This window comes from Strongylocentrotus purpuratus, unplaced genomic scaffold (genome assembly GCF_000002235.5).
Source record: "Strongylocentrotus purpuratus isolate Spur 01 unplaced genomic scaffold, Spur_5.0 spur5_scaffold_7, whole genome shotgun sequence".
NCBI classification, from domain to species: Eukaryota; Metazoa; Echinodermata; class Echinoidea; order Camarodonta; family Strongylocentrotidae; genus Strongylocentrotus; species Strongylocentrotus purpuratus.
The window spans coordinates 28801702-28826120 of NW_022145613.1; the positions used below are offsets into that span (position 1 = coordinate 28801702).

A 24419-nucleotide genomic window follows, 5' to 3' on the forward strand; every position below is an offset into this window, starting at 1 on the left:
GTGTTTGAATGGAGTGGAACCTGGAAAGGGCCTCTTATTTGTATGCATGCAACGCACTGGACCGACTCTGAAGAAAAAAAGAAAACAAGATTTGTGATGTTGTTGTATTCTTAACATGTACAGTGCAGTAGGAGTATAAGAAGCTTATCATGGACCTATACAGAAAAGACTTTGGATAAGCCTTTGACTACTCCCGTTGTAGATTATCAAATCCCAGTTGGCATTTTGGCGTATCATCATTCTGACCGGTATCATCTGCATCCTCTTCCTCGGGCCCGAATTTCATCAGAAGTTGACTAGACAGCATTAAGGACTTTTAGATTTGCGTGGACTGATACGTGTGACGTCCATTCAAGGCAGTGCATTAAAAGGACGTCGATCGTAGCAATCCACGTTGTCGTTGTGCAAATCTAAAAGTCCCTATTATAGATATGGCCGACAGCAGCCATCTTGCATATCAGTTTGACGATTCCATTTGTCCCGCTCGGGAAAGAATCAGAACTATTATTGCTTCTCGAGACGAGGAAACGGATAAAGCTTATGATGCCTGGGCTCACTATTATGACGAGGTATGCGTCACACCCATATTTTATATTTCTTAGCTTAGTTTAGTTACGTTTTAAATTATTTGATATTTCATTTCATATAATTAGAGGTTATACATACCTTGAAGAATGTATTTTTTTCTTACATTAGATACATGTTTTGTTAACTGAGTATATCAAGTAAAGCGTATCCGGACACATACCCCCTGGACATACATCCCCGGATAACCGCCCCCAGTCAATTACCCCCTAGGACAACTACCCCCTCGGGCAACCGCCCTCTAAGACGACTAGCCCCCCCCCCCCCCCCTCCAGGTAAAAAAAAAAGAAGTTGGGTACCAGTTGATTCCAGTTAAGTGAACTGGTTTCAATATGGAAATTGGTAAAGTGGAATCAACTGGAATCAACTGGTACTGGTACCAGTTGAAATACCAGTTGTCAACTGGTATCAGTTAGGACCTGTTGAAACCACCAGTTGGGAAATGGTACCAGTTAAGTGAACTGGTTTCAATATGGAAATTTGTATAGTGTAATCAATTGGTACTGGTACCAGTTGAAATCAACTGGTAGCAGTTAGGACCGGATACCACCAGTTGGGAACTGGTACCAGTTGTTTCCAGTTAAGTGAACTGGTTTCAACATCAATAAACTGATAATCAATAATCCATGTTGCATGACATCTGGCCACCAATTAAACCATTTTTTGTATAGACTCCTGCAATTGCCCAATCACAAAGATCATTTGAAGTGAATTACAGTCGAGTATAATGTTAATTAACAAATGTAGAGATTGTACATACATATATACAAAATTATACATGTTTTTACTGGTTACTAATTACATATTATCTTTATATCTATTTGTACGTCTTAAATTAGATGTAAAATATGTTCAGACATTTATAATATTTGTCAATGATTGACTAAGATAATATAAATCTTGATGTGTATTGTCACATTTGCTTGACAGATCATGATAATTATATTTTCTGTGAAAATATATGCAAATTAAGCATGAATATGCACAGGATACAATGAACTGGTTTTCAACTGGTATTCTACTGGTTTCAACTGGTAAATCAACTTACAATCATCTACTGGTTTCAACTGGTAATTCAACTGGTACCGGTAATCATCTATTGGTTTTCAACTGGTAAAGCAACTGGTTTAATCATCGATCTACTAGTTTTCAACTGGTAAATCATCTGGTAATCATCTATTGACTTCAACTGGTAAATTCAACTGGTAACCAGCTATTGGGTTTCAACTGGTAATCGTCTACTGGTTTTCAACTGGTAAATCAACTGGTAATCATCTACTGGTTTCCAACTGGAATCAGCTGGTATCAAGTGGTCCAGTTTGGCCACTGTGCTGCAACTGGTAGTTATCTAGTAGATTTACCATTAAGGCCCATTAACTTTAACTGGTATCAAGTGGTCTAATAATATACCAGTATACGCCTATAGTTAATGGAATCAACTGGTACCCACTACACCCATTGGATTTCAGTATGTTCCAACTGGAAACAACTGGCCTAAAATGGTCCACTTTGGTATTATGGGTTTTAAACTGGAATCAACTGGTAGATGTACCAGTAAGGCCTATTGTTTTTAACTGGTATCAACTGGTGTAACAATTTAATACCAGTATGGTTAATTGGTTTCAACAGGAATCAACTGGTTGTTTTCAGCATGCCAGTAGAGTCAATGGGTTTTAACTGGGACATACTGGTGGATGTGAAGTTTACTAGTTGTGTCAACTGGCTTCAACTGGTACCAGTTGAATCCAGTTGAAACCAGTAGAATAAACTGGCACATATTCCAGTTCCGTCAACTTGAATCAACTGGTACCAGTTGATTCCAGTTGATACCAGTTGAAAATCCAAGGATAACTACCCCGGATAACTAGCCCTAGGATAGTTGTGCCAGGGGTAGTTATTTTCTTGGGGTGAGGCTTCCTTTAAAAAAAACTTAATCTATTAAGTTATTATTTTTATTTTTAAACAAACCACAAATGAGTGCAATTACATTTTTTTTCTTCTTTCCCTTCTCTTCCTTTCTATATCAAAAGGACATGATCACACTCGGGTATGGAGGGTACGAAGCAATGGGCGATAACGTTATAAAGTTTGTGGCAGACAAGAATGCAAAGATCCTGGATTTCGGATGTGGCACCGGCCTCTTTGGTCAGAAGGTAGGAACTTCTTTGACAGTCTGAAAGAAAGTTTTGAGTTCTGGTAATTAAGATTTAAAAAATGATTGTTAAGCTTTCTCGTTCTGTTTTCCAACAGTTTAGAAGAATTTTGTAGCTGAAAAGTCCCTCCTGAAGTATTGCTCCTTAAATGTACGAATATTCTGATATATGACGAGGATCAACTAACAAGTTTGGACCGAACGTTTATGCCACATGGTGTGTAGTCCCAGAAACCCAGTTCTGTGTCCAGTGCATTTGACAGTCAGCGAGATCGAGTCATTTTCTTCTCGTTTTGGTGATTCCCATAACCTAACAATAGGCTATACACCAAATCTAAAAACATAATCAGACTTTCTCACTTGTTCGATAAAGTTTCGTTACACTGTAATCGCATGCTTGGACCTCAACGGTTTAATCTTTAATCAAACATTCGGTCTAGGTAATGTCTGTTGCACACGAGGCGTCATTCCGCTGATACATGTGACTTATTCATGGTGTTGACGCAAGTGAGGTTTGGTGCTGACGCAAGAAACTGTAATACTTATTATTCTAAGTTCGTCATCTTGGCATGCAGGTTTGATCCCTGGGATACGTGAACCAATATGATGTTGACGCAATTGATGTATGGTGCTGACGCAAATGGCTTTTTATAGTTAACACTTCATTTTTTTAAAACTTTGAAATGCAGTTTCGATTTTGGGATCTGTGAAAAAATATGGTGTTGACGCAAGTGACTTTATCTCTACGGATACATGAACACTTATCACATTGACGCAAGTGACATATGGTGCTGACGTAGGTGACTTTCATACCTATCACTCCATATTCTTCACTCCAACATGCAGCTTAGATCTTTAGGATACATGAACACATTTGGCGTTGACGCAGCTGACTCTTTCCTGGAGGAAAGTCGTAAGAAAGAGGTTTATCTGGAGCTTGAAAAGCATAGATTTGGCATCGGCCTCAATGCACCTTACAATGACAGTACGTAACAAGAATATACATTCCAGTGCAGACAAATTTTGGGAAAATGGAGAGGTGAACGACAGTATATCAAAGGGACAATAACAATTTGCCAATTTGAAGATTGCATTATGTATAGCCATCTCAAATTGTGTAAAAGGTTTACAATTTCCCATTAACTGAAAAATGGCTGGTTCAAAATTGAGTCTCTAATATTCATTTTTGTTTTTCAAGCAAACCAAACCAAAAGATGGCCGAACATTTTACTTGTTTTATCGACACACAAGTCATGTGACTGTTAACGTTACGTCTTGATTTGCAAAAGAATTTGTGTTTAATGAGAGAGAGAGAGAGAGATAGAGAGAGAGAGGTTGAAAGAATAAAAGTGAGCAAGCATGATGCTTCAAATTTAGCAGTTGATTTACGTACTAAAATACTTCAATTAATAATTAGAAGTTAGATAACTCTACAACTTTAAGAACTTTGTTTCGCTCTTAAATGTTTTGTTTTACTTATTATTATCAATTATGTATTGTTATCAATTATGTATTGTTATCAATTATGTATTGTATGATACAGGTTCCTTTGATGTCGTCATGTCTATATCTGTATTTGGGCCCAATACAATCAACCATACTGCACTCTATGAGATCGACAGGATATTATCCCCAGGTAATCTGTTTTTCTTGGAGCCATTATAAGGGTATTCTTCTCTATCCAATAACAATAAATAATTATGTAAAGGCAGTGTATCCCTTTTGCAGCCAACATCAAATTCTGTAGAACTTTGCAGCAATTATAAATATGTCACGTCTGTCCTATCTGTGAAATTTAAACGTTAGCAGTGTCCTAGTATTCAAATTATGCAAGGAAACCCTTTTACTTTCTAGACTTAACCGTCAGACACTACTGCGCGACTGACTGATTTTTTCTTCTTCGTTTGTAATAACATACATAAAATGAGTTGTAAAGGGTACATAAAAGTGTGTCTACATTAATAACCCACTTCTTATAATGGCCAAAATTAAACTGATTGAATCTTTGCGCAGCACCAAATATACGAATATTTAGTTAAACGAGCGCGATCGCTAAATTCGATTCGACAACGTACGGTCGTTATTTTCCCGCAAAGAGCCATTTTCAAGCCCTTTTGTTTTGAGGGAAGTTCTAAATTAACCTTTTCATTTGTTTGGCCTGCAAATGGGACACAGTACCTTTAATAAATGATAATAATTTGGTCGACTTATTTACTTGGGATAGCCACATCAATACCATTACTGCTCATTCTACAGGCCTTGTAATTACCATTACCTCAGCTATTGCCAGGTTCCCCGTTTACATCTGGGTGGAGAGTCTTGCCAAATGACGTTAGTGCCGGGCTGGGATTCGAACGATCAACCGTTAGATAGAGATTTAAATGAATGAACCACTATACCATGACGCATCCACTAAAAACCATTTGTACGATCACGTATGCAATAAATGCTGAAATAAATACAAGGGGTGTCGTGGGGAGGGGCGAATTTGCCGACAAGGTGGCTGAAAATTCTCTTCACGGATAAAATGTCATCATTTTTTATTTAAAAAATATTAATTGAGTGAAGTTTGCCCACCAATTACTATTATCAAGATGATTATTAATATTTATGTTGACCAATGCTTTTGTGAATGCATTTTCATATCGTTCAGCTTACTATTGTACATTTTCCAGTTGAACTTTTTTGTATCCGTTTAGTCATACTCCTTTCATAGATAGTTGGCTTAGCCTGTAGAAACGGGAAAATTATTAAGAAACTTAAGTAAAGTTTGAAAAAGAACCAGGCATTGTAAGGAAGGTAAGAACTTTTGAAAGTTCGGAAGTTAGGAGAATCCGCTATTGGTCAGATAATGATAGAGCAGTCTATTGCTTGTCATTATGGGAAACTTACATGTTCTTTTGCTATTGAAAATGTCTGCCCCATCTTATAAATTGAGAAATGCCGTCATGTTGTATTTAAAGACAGATACTGCATAGCCAATAGGGACGGAGCCACGGAGAAGACATGCGTGGAAAAATATCGTCACACTACTTAGTAAGTGTGTCACAATACTTTCCATTAGGTGATTGAACGCTTTAGAAGTCGTGGAATGCTTTAAAATTGTTGGTAACGACTCAGTATCCAATTTATTATATCATATCTTTCTTTCCTAGATAAATAATAATCGATTCTTCGAAAAATATTTCTGTCTTCGGTTTCTGAACTATTTTCTTTAGTTATTCTGTTTCCACACAAGCCAGAATTTCATGAATGTTGACTTCTTATTCCACCAAAAAAATGCACGTGCCTTTTCTTCTCCTTAAACAGGTGGGTACCTTATGATGTTTATCCGTAGATCGCGACTTGAAATGGAACGAGAAAACTTCAACGTGAAGGCGGTCTTGGAGGGGTGGGTGACCAGCGGGCAATGGGAGCGCCTTTCCGACGGCAGAGGGATCTACTACAGTAGACCAGACGGTGTGGGAGAGGGCGACGAGGCAGTGGAACAAGATATCGTCATCATTACCATGCGAAAACTTCAAACTTCGACATAATCATGCACGCAGGCGCGTACGCAAAGGGGGGGGGGGGGGGGGGGTGGTCGAACCCCTCAATTTTGCCTGGGTGTGGTTTTGAGGACCCCCCCCCCCTACATTTTGTTTTAAATTAAAAAAAAAGTTAAACAAAGTTGTGCTAATGGGTGACCAAAAAAAAAGGGTGACCTTATCCCCCCCCCCCCAACGGAACGAAATATCGATCGGCCAAATTTTCAAATTTCGGGGACAATACGGTGTCGTATGAAAGAAGAGGAAATGAGCTTGAAGAGGATGTACAAATTATTTAATTTTACCGACAAAGTTGGTTTTCCAGGACCTTATAATTATGTAGTTTTAAAAATCTAATTTTTTAATCAATTGACTTTTTCATATTGTAGCATAACTAGTCTAGTAATTTAGTAAGACATAGGGAGCCTTATAGTTAATTGTAAAATATATATGTAGACATCGTGAGATGTCGGTCAGTCAGCGTTGACCTGTCGTTGCGAAAGGTCCGTTACCAGAAACGAGTAAAGTTACTTGACTTGAGATATACTGTGCAAGTGTTATTTCTTGAGTTCCTGTCAGGCATTCAGTGATTGCGGGAGTAAGTGAATGAGAGCTAGTTCACTTTATTCTTACACGATATATTTTTGTGAGAGCCCACTGAGAGATATAGTTGATGAATGATTGTCGAGAGCGTGGACCGGGTTTTGAGAGACTGCAAGGCAGAACGCTACCCGGCAGAGCCCGGTTATGCCACAATATGTACACTATTTTGTGCAAAAATGTCGTTTTTTGCCATTAAAGAGGATTTTAAAAAAATGAAATAGTAAACTAGTCCAATTTAGTGATCAGGTTATAAAACACATTTTGACAAAACATGAATTGATATGATTTGAAATGAATATAACGATTGTAATTAATAGGAAAAGAAGTTGCACTGAACAGAAAAGATACTGTACTTCATCAGATAAACAGAGGGCGCTAGTGATTTGTTTTCATTCACACAACGTTTATTTCTTTTTATAGATCTACAATCGCACGTTACTAGAAGTTCTATATTTGCTTTCTTTCCTCATGTCATTTTCTTTCTCTCTTGTGTTTTTACGAGGGAGGGGTGTGCAGCCCCGAAAGCACCCCATCGGTATTCCAGTAGTAATAGCGACACTAATACATATCTGTTTGTCTGTTCATTTTCGCTGTATCATCACTGTGTCTTTCAGTGATCATTCACACTCGGGTCGCATCTGAAAATATAATGCACTTTGAACTTGTTAAGCTTGCTTTGTGTCAATACGATAAGGCCAACACAATAACCCATTAATTCATTCATCTCTTTCTGCCTCTCTTTGCCTCTCTGTGTCTCTCTCCCTGTCTCTATATTCCTCTTTTTCCTTCTTTCAAGCACGCACTCACCAAACTTACTAGTACCCCTATCTCCATTTTAATCTCCCTCCTCTCTCTCTCTTCAATTCAATTCCATAAGTCATTTCTTCCATTCCTCGTCTGTGTATGTTAACTTTGTCTGTCTGTCTGTCTGTGTCTGCCTCTGTCCTTGTCTATCTGTCTCTGCCTATGTGTGTATGTTTGTCTCTATCTCTCTGTTTCCCTGCCTCCCCCTCTCTCTCTCCCTCTCTCTCTCTCTCTCTCTCTCTATATATATATATATCTCTCTCTCTCTCTCACACACACACAAACACAAGCTTACTCTTACTCTATATCTCATTTCCGATCTCTTCTTCTATCTCTCTCTCTCTCCAATTCAATTCATTAACACAATATGGTTCTCTATACGTGTGTTTATGTTTATCTTTCTATACCTGTCCCTGTCTCTCTTTCTTCCCACCCACCCTCTCTCGTATTTATTCAGGCTTTTATATAGCTCTGTGCGCCCCTTTCTCTTTTTCATATACCTATCTACATCACTGTTACAATTTCTGGTTTCTTTCTATCAGATATTTTTTAGCCCTTTTTCACTCCAAACCATTTCATATTTTTTGCTGTACGTTGCTCGATATCCGCACAGTCATGATTATGCGATTGTTCCTCTGTTTGCATTATTTGTCTGATATTTGCTCAATAATTTTGTGCTCGTCACAGAGTCCTAAATCGTACCGCTAGTGTTTTGCTGAAACCAGGTCGCGTAAATTCTAGCTCTCCCAGTCTCACTCGCTCTCTCACTCGCTTTTATTCTTCAAGTTCACCTTGCATTATCCAAACGCAATCACATATTGCTTTCTTTTGATATACACACCCCGTGTGGACCTATATTTTACCATCTGCTAGCGTTGGTCTATAAAAGATCATCACAAGCAATATTAGTACATCTATATAACTGTTATTAATAACCGAGCTATACGAAGAAGGCGACATCGGTGTAGCTGATCTAAAAATAGTTCTTCATTTACTACCACTGCCGTGCTTCCTACCGATGCGTATGTATGTGGCAGAAACCAAAGGATTTGAACCGTGTCATCGTAATGAATGTGCTTTTACGACAACACGAGAGCAGTAACCAAGGCGAATCATATTACTGCTCATAAAGGTACTAAAATATGACACGCGGTTGTATTACATTCTCACTAATGAGCAAGAACTCGCTTTTCTACCGCTGAGTTTAATTACGCAAACGATACCATCAACCATGCCAACTTCTACAGCGGTCAACGTTAAGGCTTCACGAGTATACCATGAACATGTTTTGACTAGCTTTTAGATGAACTCATAATATTCGCTGCTGGTAAAATTCATACAGGCTTTACTATTATCTGCAACATGATGATTGTATCAACGTTTTAATTCTCGTAGGCTACTCTACAGATCTATTGGTACGGGACTGCGTTCTACACGTAAGTATAATTTTTTCTCTCTTCCGGGTTATGACATTATTACGGTGATTATCATTGTTATTATGATCGAGACTATTACCAACCATCTCACAACACTTGGTTAACATTCGCCACCAATAATGGGCGGAACTATCACTCAATCTAATTACAGACGGTTCTCTGTACATACTAGGACTATAGCTTTCCCATGTATTCAGACTGAGCAGTTTTTATCAAAACATTGCCCCCGTGACGTTGTTCCCGATTGCAACTGCATTAATGTTTGCGCATTATCTGTACAATGTTTACATGTGGCAAATAAAGATGGCACCACATGCCCATGCAGTGTTCCACTGCGTTGTGATATGTCAGCCCGATACAGTTTTATTCAATAACAAGTTGTCTTTTTTTTCTTCTTCGATTCAAGTGAAAAGGGATCAATTTATTTTAAAAGCTGATGAAAATGCATACCAAGATCAAGTTGATAGCTATAAAGTAATACCTTTTTAAAATTTTAAGTAGGCATCAGCATTATTGATTCATTAATGTAGGCTCACTGTATTAATCAAACTAGTTTTTGTGTCATTATGTAGGCCTTTCAATAACTTCGGGGAAATATTTCCTTTTGATATCGCTAATTGAAGTTCTGTTCTTTCCCACCTTGCGAATTTCAAACGTATCCTAAATAAGTATACGGAATCAAAGAGACATTGACGAGTGAAGCATATCGCGTGTTTCGGGGTTGTAAACTTTTATGTATTTCCCCTATCAACTGTTTTATTCTACATAGTTTGTTATTATTTTTATATTTTCATATAATATGCTTTCGTAATGTTGTATGATTTTTTATTTATTTATGCACGGTCCTATAGTGAAGTACAGGCTCCCCAACCCCTGTGCTTGTATACAATACACACATGAAATATAATCCTCTCTAGCCTTTTCTCTTCTTTCCTTCCCCATTTTCCCGTCAGTTTATGGTGGTGATGGTAGGGGGGGGGGGGGGACTTGCCCCCATGCCCACCGTAACTTTGTCACTGGCCATGAGGAAGGCAACAAATTGAGCAATTTATAAGTCGATGTGACTTATGAATAACTTGTTGACTTAGGTAGGCCTAGATATCAATTTTGAGATTTCAGTATACGTGTGTTAAGGATTGGTTACACGTTTACGTCTGCGGTTATGTTGTACGTTGGAGATAGAGTATATCGAATGACGAGAAAATAGATCAAAAGGAATGTATCCTAATGTTTAATAGCGTGCGTGTGTGTAACACGGGCGCACTTCGTAAGTTGAAGGTTAAGCACCAGGAAAGAAACAAAAACTCATTATCCGGGTATATATGACACCCTGAACCCGACCGGACCTGTGACGTCACTATGATTATGAGCTGATTTAGCTTTCCTCCTCTAATGGCAAATAAGCATAAAATACCATAACATATATTGTTTGCTCGATCTTATGACCATTCGGCCCTCCGGTCATTAAGATTATTACTTAAGTTTGAATGTTCTTATCAAATTGTATTGTAAATTCTTCCAAAATCGGATCGTATATAGTCAGATCATAATGTGCGATGGGCTGTATTCTGGCAATGTAAGATCCTGAAACATAATATAAATGGACATAGCTATCCCTACACCTATAGATATATCCCTATAGGCTACTGTCAGCTACCCGATAATTTTTCTGAGGTGTGCCTCCCATATCAACAGCTATGTATTAGTTAACGGAATACCGACATAACAATTTTAAGGCCACTATAGGCAGGTTAGGTCAACCAGGAACAACAGGTCAACAACAGGTCAACAGCAGTTAGGCCTAAAATAAAAACTTGTTGTATTGCCCTTTGGGTGCCAAAACATGGGTCGGTCGGTCGGAAAAGTTTTGTTTTTTTTTTACTTTTTTTTTGGTCGCCCTCTTTGGGCCGATATTTTTCAGATTCGAATGTTGTTGTTGTTTTTCTTTTTTTCCCGCCCTCTTTTGGCTGATATTTCTCAGTTTTTAATGCTTTAATACATGTGTTTCAACGTCATCATTCCATTGATATCTTTTTCACCTCATAATTATCCATGGTTTGCACGAGTGAGAATTTTGGAATAATTTGATTTTATGCATTTATATCCCATTTAAACAAACAAAATACATATTTTTTTTATTCATTTATTTAAAAAAAATCTAAAAAATACTTTTTTTAAATGCCGACCGTAGATTTTCAGATTTTTGGGCCGGTCGCAAAGGGCAATACAACAAGTTCTTATTTTTACGCGTAGTACACTCGGGAAAACTAAAGGTACTAAAGATACTCATGTGACTTCAAACAAGAGTATTTAATTACATTTAAACAAGATCAGTCAGTTCCGCTTTCCAGCAAAGAAATTTAAAAAAAGTGGTAAGATTGAATTCGTTATGTTAATTTTGTTAAATATTCCATTTGTTAACACTGGTGCCTTATACACAGTGTTACAGCGAAATTAATATATTTGTGACCTGTCAAATTTCCCATTCGAAATCGAACAGTCGATAATTTTAACGAAAAGTCAGATTCAATTCCCTGTTCAGAGAGGATACCTTGACCTTTATCATTCTCGTGACGTATACCATTGCATGAAGTCATACAATTCTATATTTTGGACTGTGAAAGGAATACTATACCTTTAATAACACAACTCAATACCACCATACAATCTTGGAGCACGCCGCGGCGTCCACAATGTTTGAGAAAAGCACATATGAATAGCGTTTGTGTTCAAGGTCAGGTGTAAACATGCCCCGAACTCTTTTACATGCGTATACTGTATGCCACATGACACATTTTACAAAAGAAACGCGGTATTGTACATAGCGTGCAGAGAAAAAATGACGAGAGCAAGACTTGGTAGTACCGAATGTGAAATCTGAAACCAGCCAGGCATGATCTCTTCGTCATGTATCACGCTATATACTAATTAATTCCTCGGCTGAATATGCCTATCTCCACCTGCATCATTAGGCCAAATTACGCAAATGAAGTGTTTCTCGTCCCCGCCCATCTTCTTTTTGGTCACCGCCTCCCTTTTTAAAAAACTATTTACTATTCAGAAAAGAAAAGTCTAAAGCCCCCCCCCCCAAAAAAAAAAAAAAAAGAAAAAAGCTGTGATATAATTTATACATTTCTTTTAAATAGCTTCTAAAGTGAAACAAATTATTTGTTAGCAAAATAGTAAAAAGCGATGCTCTGCCTCCTCCTTTTTTTTAAAAGTCCGGACGAGAAACACGTTATTTTTGTTATTAGGCCTTGGTTTTATGGGGCCTTATTAATAAAACCTTACTAATTTTATGTAAAGATAGTCGACTAACTATATACACAGGGCATATTAAGTTTATTGACTGTTAGTTTATGGGCCCGGCCCGGGTAGCTTGCTGGTATTGATTATAATACAAAACTAGTTGAAAATAAAATACATTTTCCCCTGACATGCTTGGATATTCGTATTAAGAATAATTACCATTTAATTTGTTTTAAACACAGAAATCTGCGTCTGTCGCATTTCCTTCCCAAACCAAGCTGTGTGGGTTGGGTTTCATGTGTATACTTCAAAAGTAAATAATTACTAGTTTAATTTTCTAAATGGAAAAGATCGTTACTTGGCAGCGATTATTTTGATGCTATTTAGTGTTTAAACTACAAATTACACCTTTACAAAAATACATCTATACCATATCACAATTTTTTAAGGACTCTGACTTTGAAATGATATGTAGTTCACGATATTTATTCTACTAGGACTTTGCAGCTATTGTACCAGTCTGTTCAAACAGTGGCGGATCCATCATTTTTAGGGGAGAGGGGGGGGGGGGGGACTTGAGGGCATTTCCCCTTTTACAGTCACAGTTATAGAATTTTCCCCAAGGAAACAAGGAAGGGGGAGGGATGATTGGTGCTAAAAGGGCAATCCATCCCCTAGACAGTTAAAATGATAAACTTGACCCAATTAGGAAAAAAAAGGGGGGGGGAGGGGGCTTCCTGGCACTCTTCATGAATGCAATTAAGACTTCAGTGCTCCCATTGTGGAAGTATTTAATTCCTGATCAACATAGACAGTAGTACAAATAGATTACGGGTACATACAAATGCATACTACAAAATAGCTGATATAAGCATCTTGAGACTCGCAAAATACAACTAGACCTTGTGAAGGGTGTGTAGGGGGTTGTGCATTATAATTCCTGCACTCCTGTTTTATAACAGTGACTACTGCAAATATCCGTCGAAAACAAATATTGACATTATATATTTTCAAGAAGATATCTCGGCTTTTCTACGTCAGTCACGTACCATTCCAATCTCGTACCATTGAGCTGAAAGTTACCTTCAGCTCAAAGGTACAAGGTCGACCTAGATATCAATGGGGATTTCCCAGCCTTCTCCCTGCCTTGTTCTTTGGGAGTGCGATATGCAGGGAAAGGAGTAGCCACTGTTCTGCAATTTGTTAATAGGCCTAATTGGTTGCTCAATTGGCATTATGAAACCTATGCCAGACTTGGTAATCGATATTAAAGCAGTTACTGCAGAAAAAAGGTCTGATACGGAACGACACGTACATGTGTGGATACCTATTAACATTCTCCCCAAATAAGGAAGCTGCATATGAATCAAACGTTGATTTTACACCCTCCCCTCCTCATCCCTTACTCTCTCTCTTTCTCTCTCTCTCTCTCTCTCTCTCTCCCTCTCTCTCTGTTTTTGTTCTCTCTCTCTCTCTCTCTCTCTCTCTCTCTCTCTCTCTCTCTCTCTCTCTCTCTCTCTCTCTCTCCTTGTTATGCCACTCAGGAATTCTCCACTTGATAAACATCCTGTGCATACGTGTTATCATATTCCGATGGCACAATATTTTGTTGTAGGCCTATATAAAATAGTCGAGTTTTCGGCCTTACAAATTAATGTTTCATGGAAATGGTTGTTTTACAACCTTCAAAAGTCGAGGACAACGAGTATTCAAACACAGATATATATTTGGTTCAAAGAATAAATATTCTTCGTAAAGGTAAAGAGCAGTTATGGTCATGCGATTGCATTGTGAAAGAAACGTTGTGGAATCGATCAGAAAAGGTTGATCATCTAGCATCTAGCATCTGCAAGGTTCTGGAATCATCAAAATGATAAGAAATTTGGCCCATTCTTCGTAAAGTTACAAGCACTATACACAGAAAGATGTATATGGGACTACCCTATATCTCTCACAGACCATGAGAGAAACAAATTTACCAAATATATGAATTAGTAGGCGGTTTCCCGGCAAATTTTGTATCATCATGTATTAGTCAAAACATATTCTTTCACATGATTGGTAATGAGAGCTTCCATTTCATTTTTTGAAATTGGGGCGTTTCCAATACTGGTCTTTACCTTTAAATGCTACAATGTATTCATAAACAGGATCTATACAAATGAAATAAATATGAGACACACGTACTGTAGCGATAAATCACAAAACTTGATTGTTTAATTAGCAATAATATTGTCTCATGATTTCGTTTTCAGTTTCAACCATGACGATACTAAATTTATGCCATTTCGCATTTGTGTTAATGGTCTTCGGCATGTGTGCGTCAGGATTCACTTCATTTCGTTGCTCAATCGACCCCCAGTGCTGATAGAAACTCTACAAATGTGTGATAATGTTCATGTTATTCTTTTTCTAAATAATATATTTCATCAGGTTGTGACTGAAAATTGCTGTCACTTTTGTTTATGTCTTTTTTTATTTTTCAGGGTCCATTGATCTTATTTTACAATAACTCAAGTAAAACCTAAGGAATGATTTCAGAGGCATTGTGAAATTTGGTCAAATACAACTGATATTTTATCCGGCTCTACCATGGACTCCATTACGGTACGGTATGACGGGCTCCAGATAGGTAAACAGGATTCAACAGGAAAATCCAAAATGGACACCGTCGAAACCACCGACGACTATTTCTTAGAAGTCAAGCCTGAAAATCACCCATTCGAAGTGGACAATGATGTCGAAGACATGGAGGCTTCTTCGTCGAGTTCAGACGACTCGATAATGATCGGCAAAGAAATGGTGAATGACAGGGAGTCGACGACGACGACGACGACGACGAAGACAACGACGAATACGACGGAGCAGGACACAATCTCGTCGCAGACGTGTAATGTATCAAGCTCGAGAGCAGAATCACCAAACAGGTAAATACATCAAAGGCGTGTCCATGGATGTAGTGGTGTGTGTGTGTGTGTGTGTGTGTGGGGGGGGGGGTATTCTGATAAAATCTAAAGACGAAAACAAAACGAACAAAGATAGTTTAGGTGTAACACTTGAAGGGGGGCACACAATATTGGGGCACAGTGTCTTGTGTACTTGTGTACTTGAGATAATCCAAATTGGTTTTAAGGGGGGGGGGGATTGGAGGGTACAGGCCGTTAGTGTTACCGATTTGCATTCTACCAAAGTTTCTGAATTTGCATTTTGTATCCATGCTGGGACAGACTTTATTCAGATTTTGCTGTGTATTACTTTGATTTCCGTTTTTTTTTTTTAATATATCGCCGTTGACAAATTGTGGTTATTCTTGTTTCGAGAATCATATAATTTGAGGAAAGTTTCATTTTCGTTTCAAAATAATGCATTTATCATATTACCAGGTTCATCAGAGAGATACCGTGTAGAAAGCGAGATAGAGAGAGAGGGGGGGGGGGAGGGAGAGAAAGAGAGGGAGAGGGAGAGGGAGAGAAAGAGACAGAGAGAGAGACAGAGAGAGTAGGTCAATTACTGAGCAAATAGGTAACCTACTTTGTAAACCACTCTGATCAAAAACAGAAGCCGAAAGTTCGTACAAAGGTAATGGAATATACAAATGCAACCATGGCAATGGTAAGATCACCGTCATTACCGACCAATAGGCCTATTAATTAATCATGACCCTATTACCGAATCCATACCTTATTATAAACAGCACGGTAGAAATGGTAGATAATGCCACCTCCTTACAAAAAGAGGGGAAAAAGAGGAAAAAAGAGGAAACGCCTCAAAATAATTAATTAATCATGACCCTATTACCGAAGCCTTACCAGCACGGTAGAAATGGTAAATATTGCCACCCCCTAACAAAAAGAGGGGAAAAAGAGGAAACGCCCCAAAATTATTAATTAATCATCACCCTATTACCGAATCCATACCATTTTATAAACAGCACGGTAGAAATGGTAAATAATGCCACCCCCTAACAAAAAGAGGGGAAAAAGAGGGAAAAAAGAGGAAACGCTCAAAAATATAAATTTGAACAGAGCTACGAGCAGTAATATCTATGAGTAATAAATTCATCTAAGGCAACGGAACTCCAAAGGGTTAAAATTTATATGAAGATAAACAATCCTAAATCTGACAAATTAGATTGTCACGGATTGTGAATATAAACCGAACTTTAAACGTTTTTAGTCATTCTATATGTGACATGAATGATGAATTTTTAGCAAAATTTACATTTTGAATTCAAATGAATCAATCTATTGATTGATTTCTTTCATTAACAAAACCCCAATTAATGACCGTAATAGAGCTTGTGGGTGATTATACACGGATATGCTCACCATTCGTTTATACTTCTTTCCAAAGACTAAGATCGACTTTAAATTGGACTTAACTGTGGCAGGCCGTTCATGCCATTGTTTGCTCTCGCCATTATGATCTTTACATAATATTTTTTTCTTCAATAATGAAATATAAAAAAGAATTAAAAAAATCTGTAGATTTATGACCATGATTTGTGCGTCCCTTGAGAGGCCAATGCCAGTAAATGGTGAGAGCAAACAGTGGCATGAACGGCCTACCATAGTTAAGTCCAACTTAAAGTCGATCTTAGTCTTTGTGAAACACCCCCAGTAAGTATATAGTGTGTTTAGTGAAAATATCCTCTTGTTCATTTTCAGGGGAAGTGTCAAATGCAAGTTCAAGAAGGAGTCGACTCCTACTAAGAAAGTAAAATGCAGCTCCACATGTGAAGAAACAAAGACAGCATGCAGAAGAAAACCTAGAAAAAACAAAAATAAAGGAGACGATCCCGTGTATTCAGGTACAAAATCTTTATCAATTATTGATATAGGCTTTATTTCATAAATATTAAAGCGTTAGAGTTAAGATTGCAACTGGGTTTTAGTATAGGTTTGGTGGTAGGTTAGTGTAGGTTAGGATTGCAAACTGGGTTAACGGAGGGATACCATGCGTGTTCCCAAACTCTCCGGCTCGTAACAAAAGAAAAAGGTCTACCCGTATTGACTTTACACACCGGACTTTTGCTGAAAGGGGGGGGGGGGGGGGGGTCGCTGGGAACACGCCACATGCGTACCCTAAATAACACTGAGTGGGGGGGGGGGGGGGGGGTTTGAAGTGAGGGATTCCGTTAATCTGGGAAATACCACGTAGCGTTTGTTGAGGGAGAAATATAAACACAGTAATAGCTAGAGAAATCTTAATATTTGTCGTCATATTATGGAGAAGAGCATCGTGGTATAGTGGTTCATTCATTTGACTCTAAATAGAGAGATTTGGGGTTCGAATCCCTGCTTGAACCTTTGAGTGATATACCAAGGGAAGGACCATGGTATAGTGGTTCACTCATTTGACTATACATATATATGTGTAGGGCTCGAATACCTTGGAACTTAGAGTGTTATAACAAGTTTAGCGGTCTATTCACTTGGACCTGAATCTAGAGGTGTAGGGATCAAATCTTTGCCCGGAGCATCTGTCCTTAGACATATATTTATTTTATACTCATTTCAAAATTATGTTCTATAAATTTTAAATTACTATCCCAATGATACAAGTATGACGTCCTCAAGACACTTCTTATATGGATTTCACCTTATTGTGTTACATGCATAATCAAATGTTACACTTTTCGTCTCAGTTATAATATGTTAGAGCCGATCATGAACCCTTAAATCATCCTTTTGTCATTCAGTTTTCCACAAAACATGCTGTCAATGAAAGCCTATACATGTATGTGTATGTACAGAAAGGCATGGGAACGAATTTTCATTCTACATACAAAATTTCATGTTGATAACATGGCGTTGACCTAGATATTTGTAATATTCCATAATGAATATTGGTAATGGCGAATAGGTCCAAGGAAATTCATGTCTGTAACCATGATAACCGCAGCATATATAAATTATGTTGATGGATACTCTCCAAGTCTTCGATTTCGTTTCCTCAATTTTGAATTAGTACCTCGGTAATTCAAAAAAGTAGGTCTCTCCGTGACTGCGATAAGGGAGAGGGTCTTACAAGATATAAACCACATGTTTAGTATTGTAATCATCATATCTTGATAATCATAATTATATCAGTAGGTTTACTTGCAATATGGTCTCATACTCATCAGGCGATTGTCGTTCTATTTCATTTCCTTATGTAGTAGGTCACTATGTGATCATGGTATTAATACGAAGAAACATAAGTTGAGTACTGTAATCATCACATTATCTTGATAATGTATCAGAATGTTTGCTTTCAATTAGGTATTAGGTAATTATGTTATTATTTGTAAATATATTGCAAGCTATTTTTGCAAGGAATATTTGAACAGATGTGTGTAGCTTCAAGTTAGGCTCAGATCCGTAGGAAGATATTATATTTTTTCAGAAATTAGTCGATAATTACCAACGTAAGCAACTTTCTAGATGTGATTTTCTTTTTCAAAACGACGACATTTTTCTATCACACTGTCTCAGGCATTGAATGGACAAAATTACCTTGATGATATAATCATTCAAGAGACGAAATGAAATGAATAATATTTCCATCACTAATGATGATTTTCTGGATAGGTTTCCCATTTATTTAATTTTTTTTGGAAGTAATTTACAATTATATCACATTCGAAACAGTGCAGATTTATTTATTGCTATTCCATCATTAGATATTATCCGATGTCAGATCTGTGGTGATAAAGCTTCTGGTATGCATTATGGTGTCTACTCGTGCGAAGGGTGTAAGGTAAAGACCTTTAACATTTCATTTTGAAATTTGTTCTCAATTATAATTTCCATGTTTGTTTATTTTTGTACACGGCCCCATTCTCACAAGATTTGCTTATCTTGGGGTCCTTCCGATTTTGCTGTTCATTTTCTATGTATTGTTTACTTTGAATTTCAATGGAATATAAAGGAATTGAATTGAATATATCAGTAACTTGTAATATACACTGTAACTTGCCATTGATGTAAAGCCTAGATTTGGATTGAGACGGATTCTGAATAATTAATTACATGCTATACGAAGTTTATTTCATATGATCCAAACAGTTAAATATTTGATGACGCATTTATAACAAACATCCTAAGATAAGCTTCAACCTACGTACGGTTTGCTAAACTGAGCATAACCAAATAAATGTAATACAATTTATTAAGTACTTTAAATGACGAACAAGGCATAATACTATCTTGTCTGTGAAACTAAAGAAAATTGTCTGCAATAAATAAACTTTGATAAAGTTCAAAATGTCAATTATAAACCACAAATTGTCCACACCCAAGTACTTACAAGTCTTGCGTCCTCAAATAAATTAAACGCGTTGACCTACTACAAATATTGATCCATTGAAAACGTATACCGTATACCGTATATTACCAGATGCTTCTTATCTTGATATCTGATTATATTATATCATAGGGATTCTTTAGAAGAACCCAACGACTGAAGATTGATTATAAGCCTTGCCCATACTGGGGTCAACCTGACGGCTGCATCGTCAACATAGGTACAAGGAACAAGTGCCAGTACTGCAGATACCAAAAGTGCATTATACTTGGCATGTCCTCTACAGGTAGGTTACCATGCAGGCACTAGGGAATCGTAAGAGAATCGTAAGGGAATCGTAAGAGAGTCCCTCGATCGTAGCTCACATTCTCAAAGGACAATAACGGAAATCACAAATTCACTACTTCCTAATTCATTTTCCGAATTTAGTTTGAATAGCTTTTATATTTCATAGTTCAAACATGATAATCTTTTTATCGTCATGAAACAAAATCCATCAATAAATTCATGTCACGTGATCTCTTTTAAAATTTCTGACGTAAGTCACGTGCTGTTTTTTAATAACGTCTAATGATAATTGTGATCGTGCCGGGCAGCATTCATAGCCTAGTCCAAGATAGCTAACCTATATTTGTAAAAATGTAAATGACTCTTTCACGTTTACGTTCACTTCCAATGCCAATCAGCCGTTCGAATGGGACGTGTTCCGAAGGTCGAAGTCCTCAAACTTAAGACAGAGCTGGACGAGAAGGACAATGTCCTCCACGAGACGGAGGACGAGAGAACGCATCGGGTCTTCGTCGACTCCATCGCCCAGCAATTCAATGACATAGTCTGTGCAATGACGCAAGAGGACTTGGAGAAATTCTGGAAGCGATGCTCAAGGGTAACTTTACTGCCAATGGATCAGGGCCCTGTTTCATAAGACTTGATATCAATAACAAGTTACAAGCTACTGTTATAAGCTACTGAAACCAAGGCATCTGATTGGCAGAGAGCAAATTTATCATAGAAATTAAGCATTTGTTATAGATAAAAAGTTTTATGAAACGGGCCCCTGTCTGTCATCTTTGGAAAAGTATCTATTTGGAAACTGAGAGAAAATAGAATAAAGGAGTTTTGACATGATGTGTTGTAAAATAAATGTAATGAAATGAGCAGCCTCCCTTTCAGATGGTTGAGTACCATTTCATGGCATAAACATGTAGTTCACCCCACAATAAAAGAAAGAAAGCAAGAAAGAGAGATAGAAGGAAAGAAACAAATACGAGAGAGAGTAAGGCAAAATATGGAAATTCAAATCCTACTAATAGACTAAGTCTTAAAACTCATCTACGTTATTAAAGACGACTCGATGACTTAATGGGATTGTTGTAGTAAACAAGGTATTTTTCATGGAGGAATCATCGAAGAATGGAAAGTTGGCACAACGGACAAATTATAAGCTCTCGCCGAGTCGTCTCTTGCTCCGATCCACCTGGAACATTTAGAATGCGAAACGAAACAAAATTTTGATATCAACGTAATACATAAAAATATTTAGGTCTTTTATTACAGTCTAGTTTCGAAGACGTATGTAAATGTGAAATATATGCAGCTGCGTAGAAACTAATACTTTGTTCTCGTGTTTCTTCCCCATCAGCCTTTTACAGCCCATATGCCTTCGGGTACCTACGTCATTGAGGGGATGCAGCTGAACAAAGACGGTCCACCTCAGGAGATCACCAGCCGGGCCGAGATGGCCCAGCAGTGCTTCGTCAGCATGGAAGTCACCATCGAGAAATTCGCTACCTTCGCCAAACAGCTCCCCGAGTTCAGACGGCTCTCCTCTTCAGATCAGCTGACCTTGTTCAAGGGTGCCGCCCTAGAGGTGTGCGCCACACTGAGTGCCAGCAGGTACTACCATGGTGTTTACAGGTATGTAATTCATGAAATTCCGGCTGTCGGTAGACTTTCACGGGCTCCAATGTTTCGAAGGTGGGAAGATTCATTTTTACAATATCTTATTCAATAAACCTGTAAGGGAAACTGAAAATCGCAATCTTGTCTGTCCCATAGAAATCACATCCGGTTTACGTAATATTCGCACACTTCCGAAGGTGACATACAAGGCCATTACAATTGCATTTAATAGGTTGGTTTTTCGAAAATAGTTGCGGTCGTGTTAACTGTACAGGAATGGGCTGAGCGATGTCCCCAAAGTGTTTGTTCCGTCGGCATTTCGCCAAAGATACACTTCGTAAGGGTTATGCTTCCGATTCGGTTACTTTAGGGTTACTTGGGCTTTAGGCTTTATGGGCACCTCTTCCTCCAAAACAAATCAAAAGTTTAAAAGAGGAGAGCAGCGATGGGGGAAATAACAATCGCTATAACACGACTCCACCTATATTTCTTACACATACCCTGAACCTGCTGTGGCAAGAACATCCAGCTTTAATCTTCGTCATTCAACAACAGGGGGAGTGTTTCACAAAGACTAAGATCGACTTTAAGTCAGACTTAACTATAGCAGGCTATTCATGCCACTGGTTGCTCTCATCATTGGTTTCTCAATTATGATATTTAGATAATATTTTTCCCTTCAACAATGAACCATCAAAAAAGGTAAATTATGAAGATTTGTGACCATGCTTTGAACGTCCCTTGAGAGACCAATTTCAGGAATGGTTAGAGGAACTATAGTGGTATGAACGACCTGCCATAGTTAAGTCCAACTTAAAGTCGATCTTCATCTTTGTGAAACACTCCCCAGGTCCGCACTAATTCCAGGACAACCACCTTACATCTTCATGTGAGAAGAAAGGCCACTGAATAAAATGACGTCAATACAATTGATCGCATGTTACATTTTTGTTTTAGGTTCCCGGAGATCAACACCTACATTCGAAGAGACGTGGCGGAGAATTCCCCGTTCGGGAAGGTGACCACTTACACGACCGAGATGATGTTTTATGAGATGTTCAACGAGCTGGGCTTGACGGACAAGGAGAAGGCTGTTTTCTGTACCTTCCTCCTATACTCGCCAGGTAATCGAATTCTTGTGTTCTTATTCAGCGGCGCTGATTCTCTTTGAGATGGGGGAAAGGGGGAACAAATTCGGCTGAAACATTATGGCGCATACTTTCTTAACCTGCGAACTGAGTAATTTAACTTTTTTATTAAATTTGTGAGAAAACATTAAAATGTTACGAATCTTTTTAAGTCAACACGTGCCATTTCATGCATGAGGAACGCTCCCACAGCTTTTGTACAAACATAGAAATTTCCCGTGTTCATGAGAGCGCATGTTTCTAAATGATACATGAGAAATAAGTAATGTATGTTGCCTTAAAGTCCCACTGCACTACTTATAGCTACTTGCGCCTTCTATATAGCAAACGATGCCTAATCGGTGCCTGTTGGTCCCCCACGATCCCCCTTTTCTTATGTTAGTTGAGAGCTGATTTGATGAGAAAAGCACCTGTCAGTGACCTTGCAGGGATGTCTAATCCTCCTAGCTAAACTAGTGTAGACGGGCTTTAAAAAACAGTATTTTCTAATATAGTGACGTCCTGTCAAAATATGTCTCAACGAGTTAATATTTTCTAATAAACAGAGTGGCATTTTTTTTTTACAGATCGGGAAGGTCTTGTAGACCGAGAGGTTGTTGAGCGGCACCAGGAGCACCTAGCACAAACTCTGTACCTTGAGGTGAAGAAGAACCACCCGGACCGGAGCAACCTCTACGCCAAGCTAATGGACGTGGCTGTGGCCCTTCGCACCTTGGTACCTGACCATCTAGCGCGGTTGGAGCAGATCAAGATGCGATGCAACGGTCACCTGCCAGCCGAGCCTAGCCCGCTGCTCAACGAGGTGTACGGGAGTATCGTTTGGCTGCAGACGGACGAGCAAACGACGCCGAACGCGCCGGAAATGGCTGAAACAGGCGAATCCACGATGTCCACGTGACTCTACGATGCCGCAAAGTGAATTGACACTATTGAATGAAGGTATACCAAGAGCGCGAGGAAGGAAACACAGGCAAAGGAGATAACGGAGACTGCACAAACACTTTTTAGAAAGGGGTTCCTTGGTTCAGCGTTTCGTGTCGTGGTAGATTGCATCCTCAAACTTCGTACTCTGACTAATAACAGTTGGAATAGACCCAACAAAATGTCGAAACGCCTAATGGTTCCAGACTTGTATGCTCAGGACAGCAGCCTAGAAACGATCAATAAAACATATTTACGTCACAACATATTTGTTCATGTTCACATCCAACCGGCTTCTATTAAAGCCGACTGTGGCCTCACGTCTGCCCTTATCACAGTATACATTGCGTGCAGAGATTTCACGGTATTGTTCCTGATCTCCGGGGTCAAAGTTCAGACATGATGATTTGCAATCAAGAAACTCTCTTGAGACTGAAATATATATCGCCAGGGGAGCGTCTCACAAAACCGTCATAAGTACAAGTTCACCGACATCCCATTGAAATTCGTGTATTAAGTTTAACATGAGTTTCAAATGGGATGTCGGTGAACTTGCACTAATGACGGTTTTGTGAAACGCTGCCCTGGATGACGAAACATCCCCTTCGAAATTTGGGAGAACTTGAATGACAAAGAATTCAAAAATCATTGTTGATTGTATTCGTGTGTACATGATATTTTCTAATGTTTCTAGTGATTTAACACGATTTTGTAAAAAAAATATATACAGTTGAGTGATATTGATGAATTCTGGTAAAATACCATTTTTGTAATTGAATTACATTTTAAGAGGATTTGGTCTAAT

At 38.3% G+C, this 24419-nt stretch overlaps 2 protein-coding genes across 3 annotated transcripts; both read left to right on the forward strand.

Annotated features, from left to right (window-relative positions):
• Positions 1-234: 234 nt before the first annotated feature.
• On the forward strand, positions 235-6310 carry LOC765071 (methyltransferase-like protein 27). 2 transcript variants are annotated; one of them, XM_030975005.1, is made up of 6 exons: positions 235-569; positions 2616-2738; positions 3584-3722; positions 4281-4373; positions 5701-5773; positions 6047-6155. In XM_030975005.1, coding segments are annotated over exons 1-6 (567 nt in total). In that variant the 5' UTR covers positions 235-431; the 3' UTR covers positions 6048-6155. The 2 variants fall into 2 exon arrangements, with proteins under 2 accessions (XP_030830865.1, XP_011675534.2); XM_011677232.2 differs by lacking the exon at positions 5701-5773 and having other exon boundaries at positions 6047-6310.
• Positions 6311-7979: 1669 nt separating this feature from the next.
• Positions 7980-24088, forward strand: LOC579208 (peroxisome proliferator-activated receptor gamma). The gene is made up of 9 exons (XM_779336.5): positions 7980-9107; positions 14843-15283; positions 17024-17166; positions 19021-19097; positions 19776-19929; positions 20330-20529; positions 21286-21560; positions 22503-22669; positions 23260-24088. The coding sequence occupies exons 2-9, from the start codon at positions 14949-14951 to the stop codon at positions 23589-23591; spliced, it is 1683 nt and encodes a 560-aa protein (XP_784429.4). The 5' UTR covers positions 7980-9107; positions 14843-14948; the 3' UTR covers positions 23592-24088.
• Positions 24089-24419: the final 331 nt, after the last annotated feature.

What these genes read in the sequence shown, in the direction of transcription:
- LOC765071 (XM_011677232.2), top strand. Translation starts at nt 432, where the DNA reads ATGGCCGACAGCAGCCATCTTGCATATCAGTTTGACGATTCCATTTGT. An exon ending in CAATGCACCTTACAATGACA is followed by an intron (nt 3,723 to 4,280) that starts GTACGTAACAAG and finishes TGTATGATACAG; the next exon opens with GTTCCTTTGATGTCGTCATG. An exon ending in CGACAGGATATTATCCCCAG is followed by an intron (nt 4,374 to 6,046) that starts GTAATCTGTTTT and finishes CTCCTTAAACAG; the next exon opens with GTGGGTACCTTATGATGTTT.
- LOC579208 (XM_779336.5), top strand. Translation starts at nt 14,949, where the DNA reads ATGGACTCCATTACGGTACGGTATGACGGGCTCCAGATAGGTAAACAG. An exon ending in AGAGCAGAATCACCAAACAG is followed by an intron (nt 15,284 to 17,023) that starts GTAAATACATCA and finishes GTTCATTTTCAG; the next exon opens with GGGAAGTGTCAAATGCAAGT. An exon ending in TACTACCATGGTGTTTACAG is followed by an intron (nt 21,561 to 22,502) that starts GTATGTAATTCA and finishes TTTTTGTTTTAG; the next exon opens with GTTCCCGGAGATCAACACCT.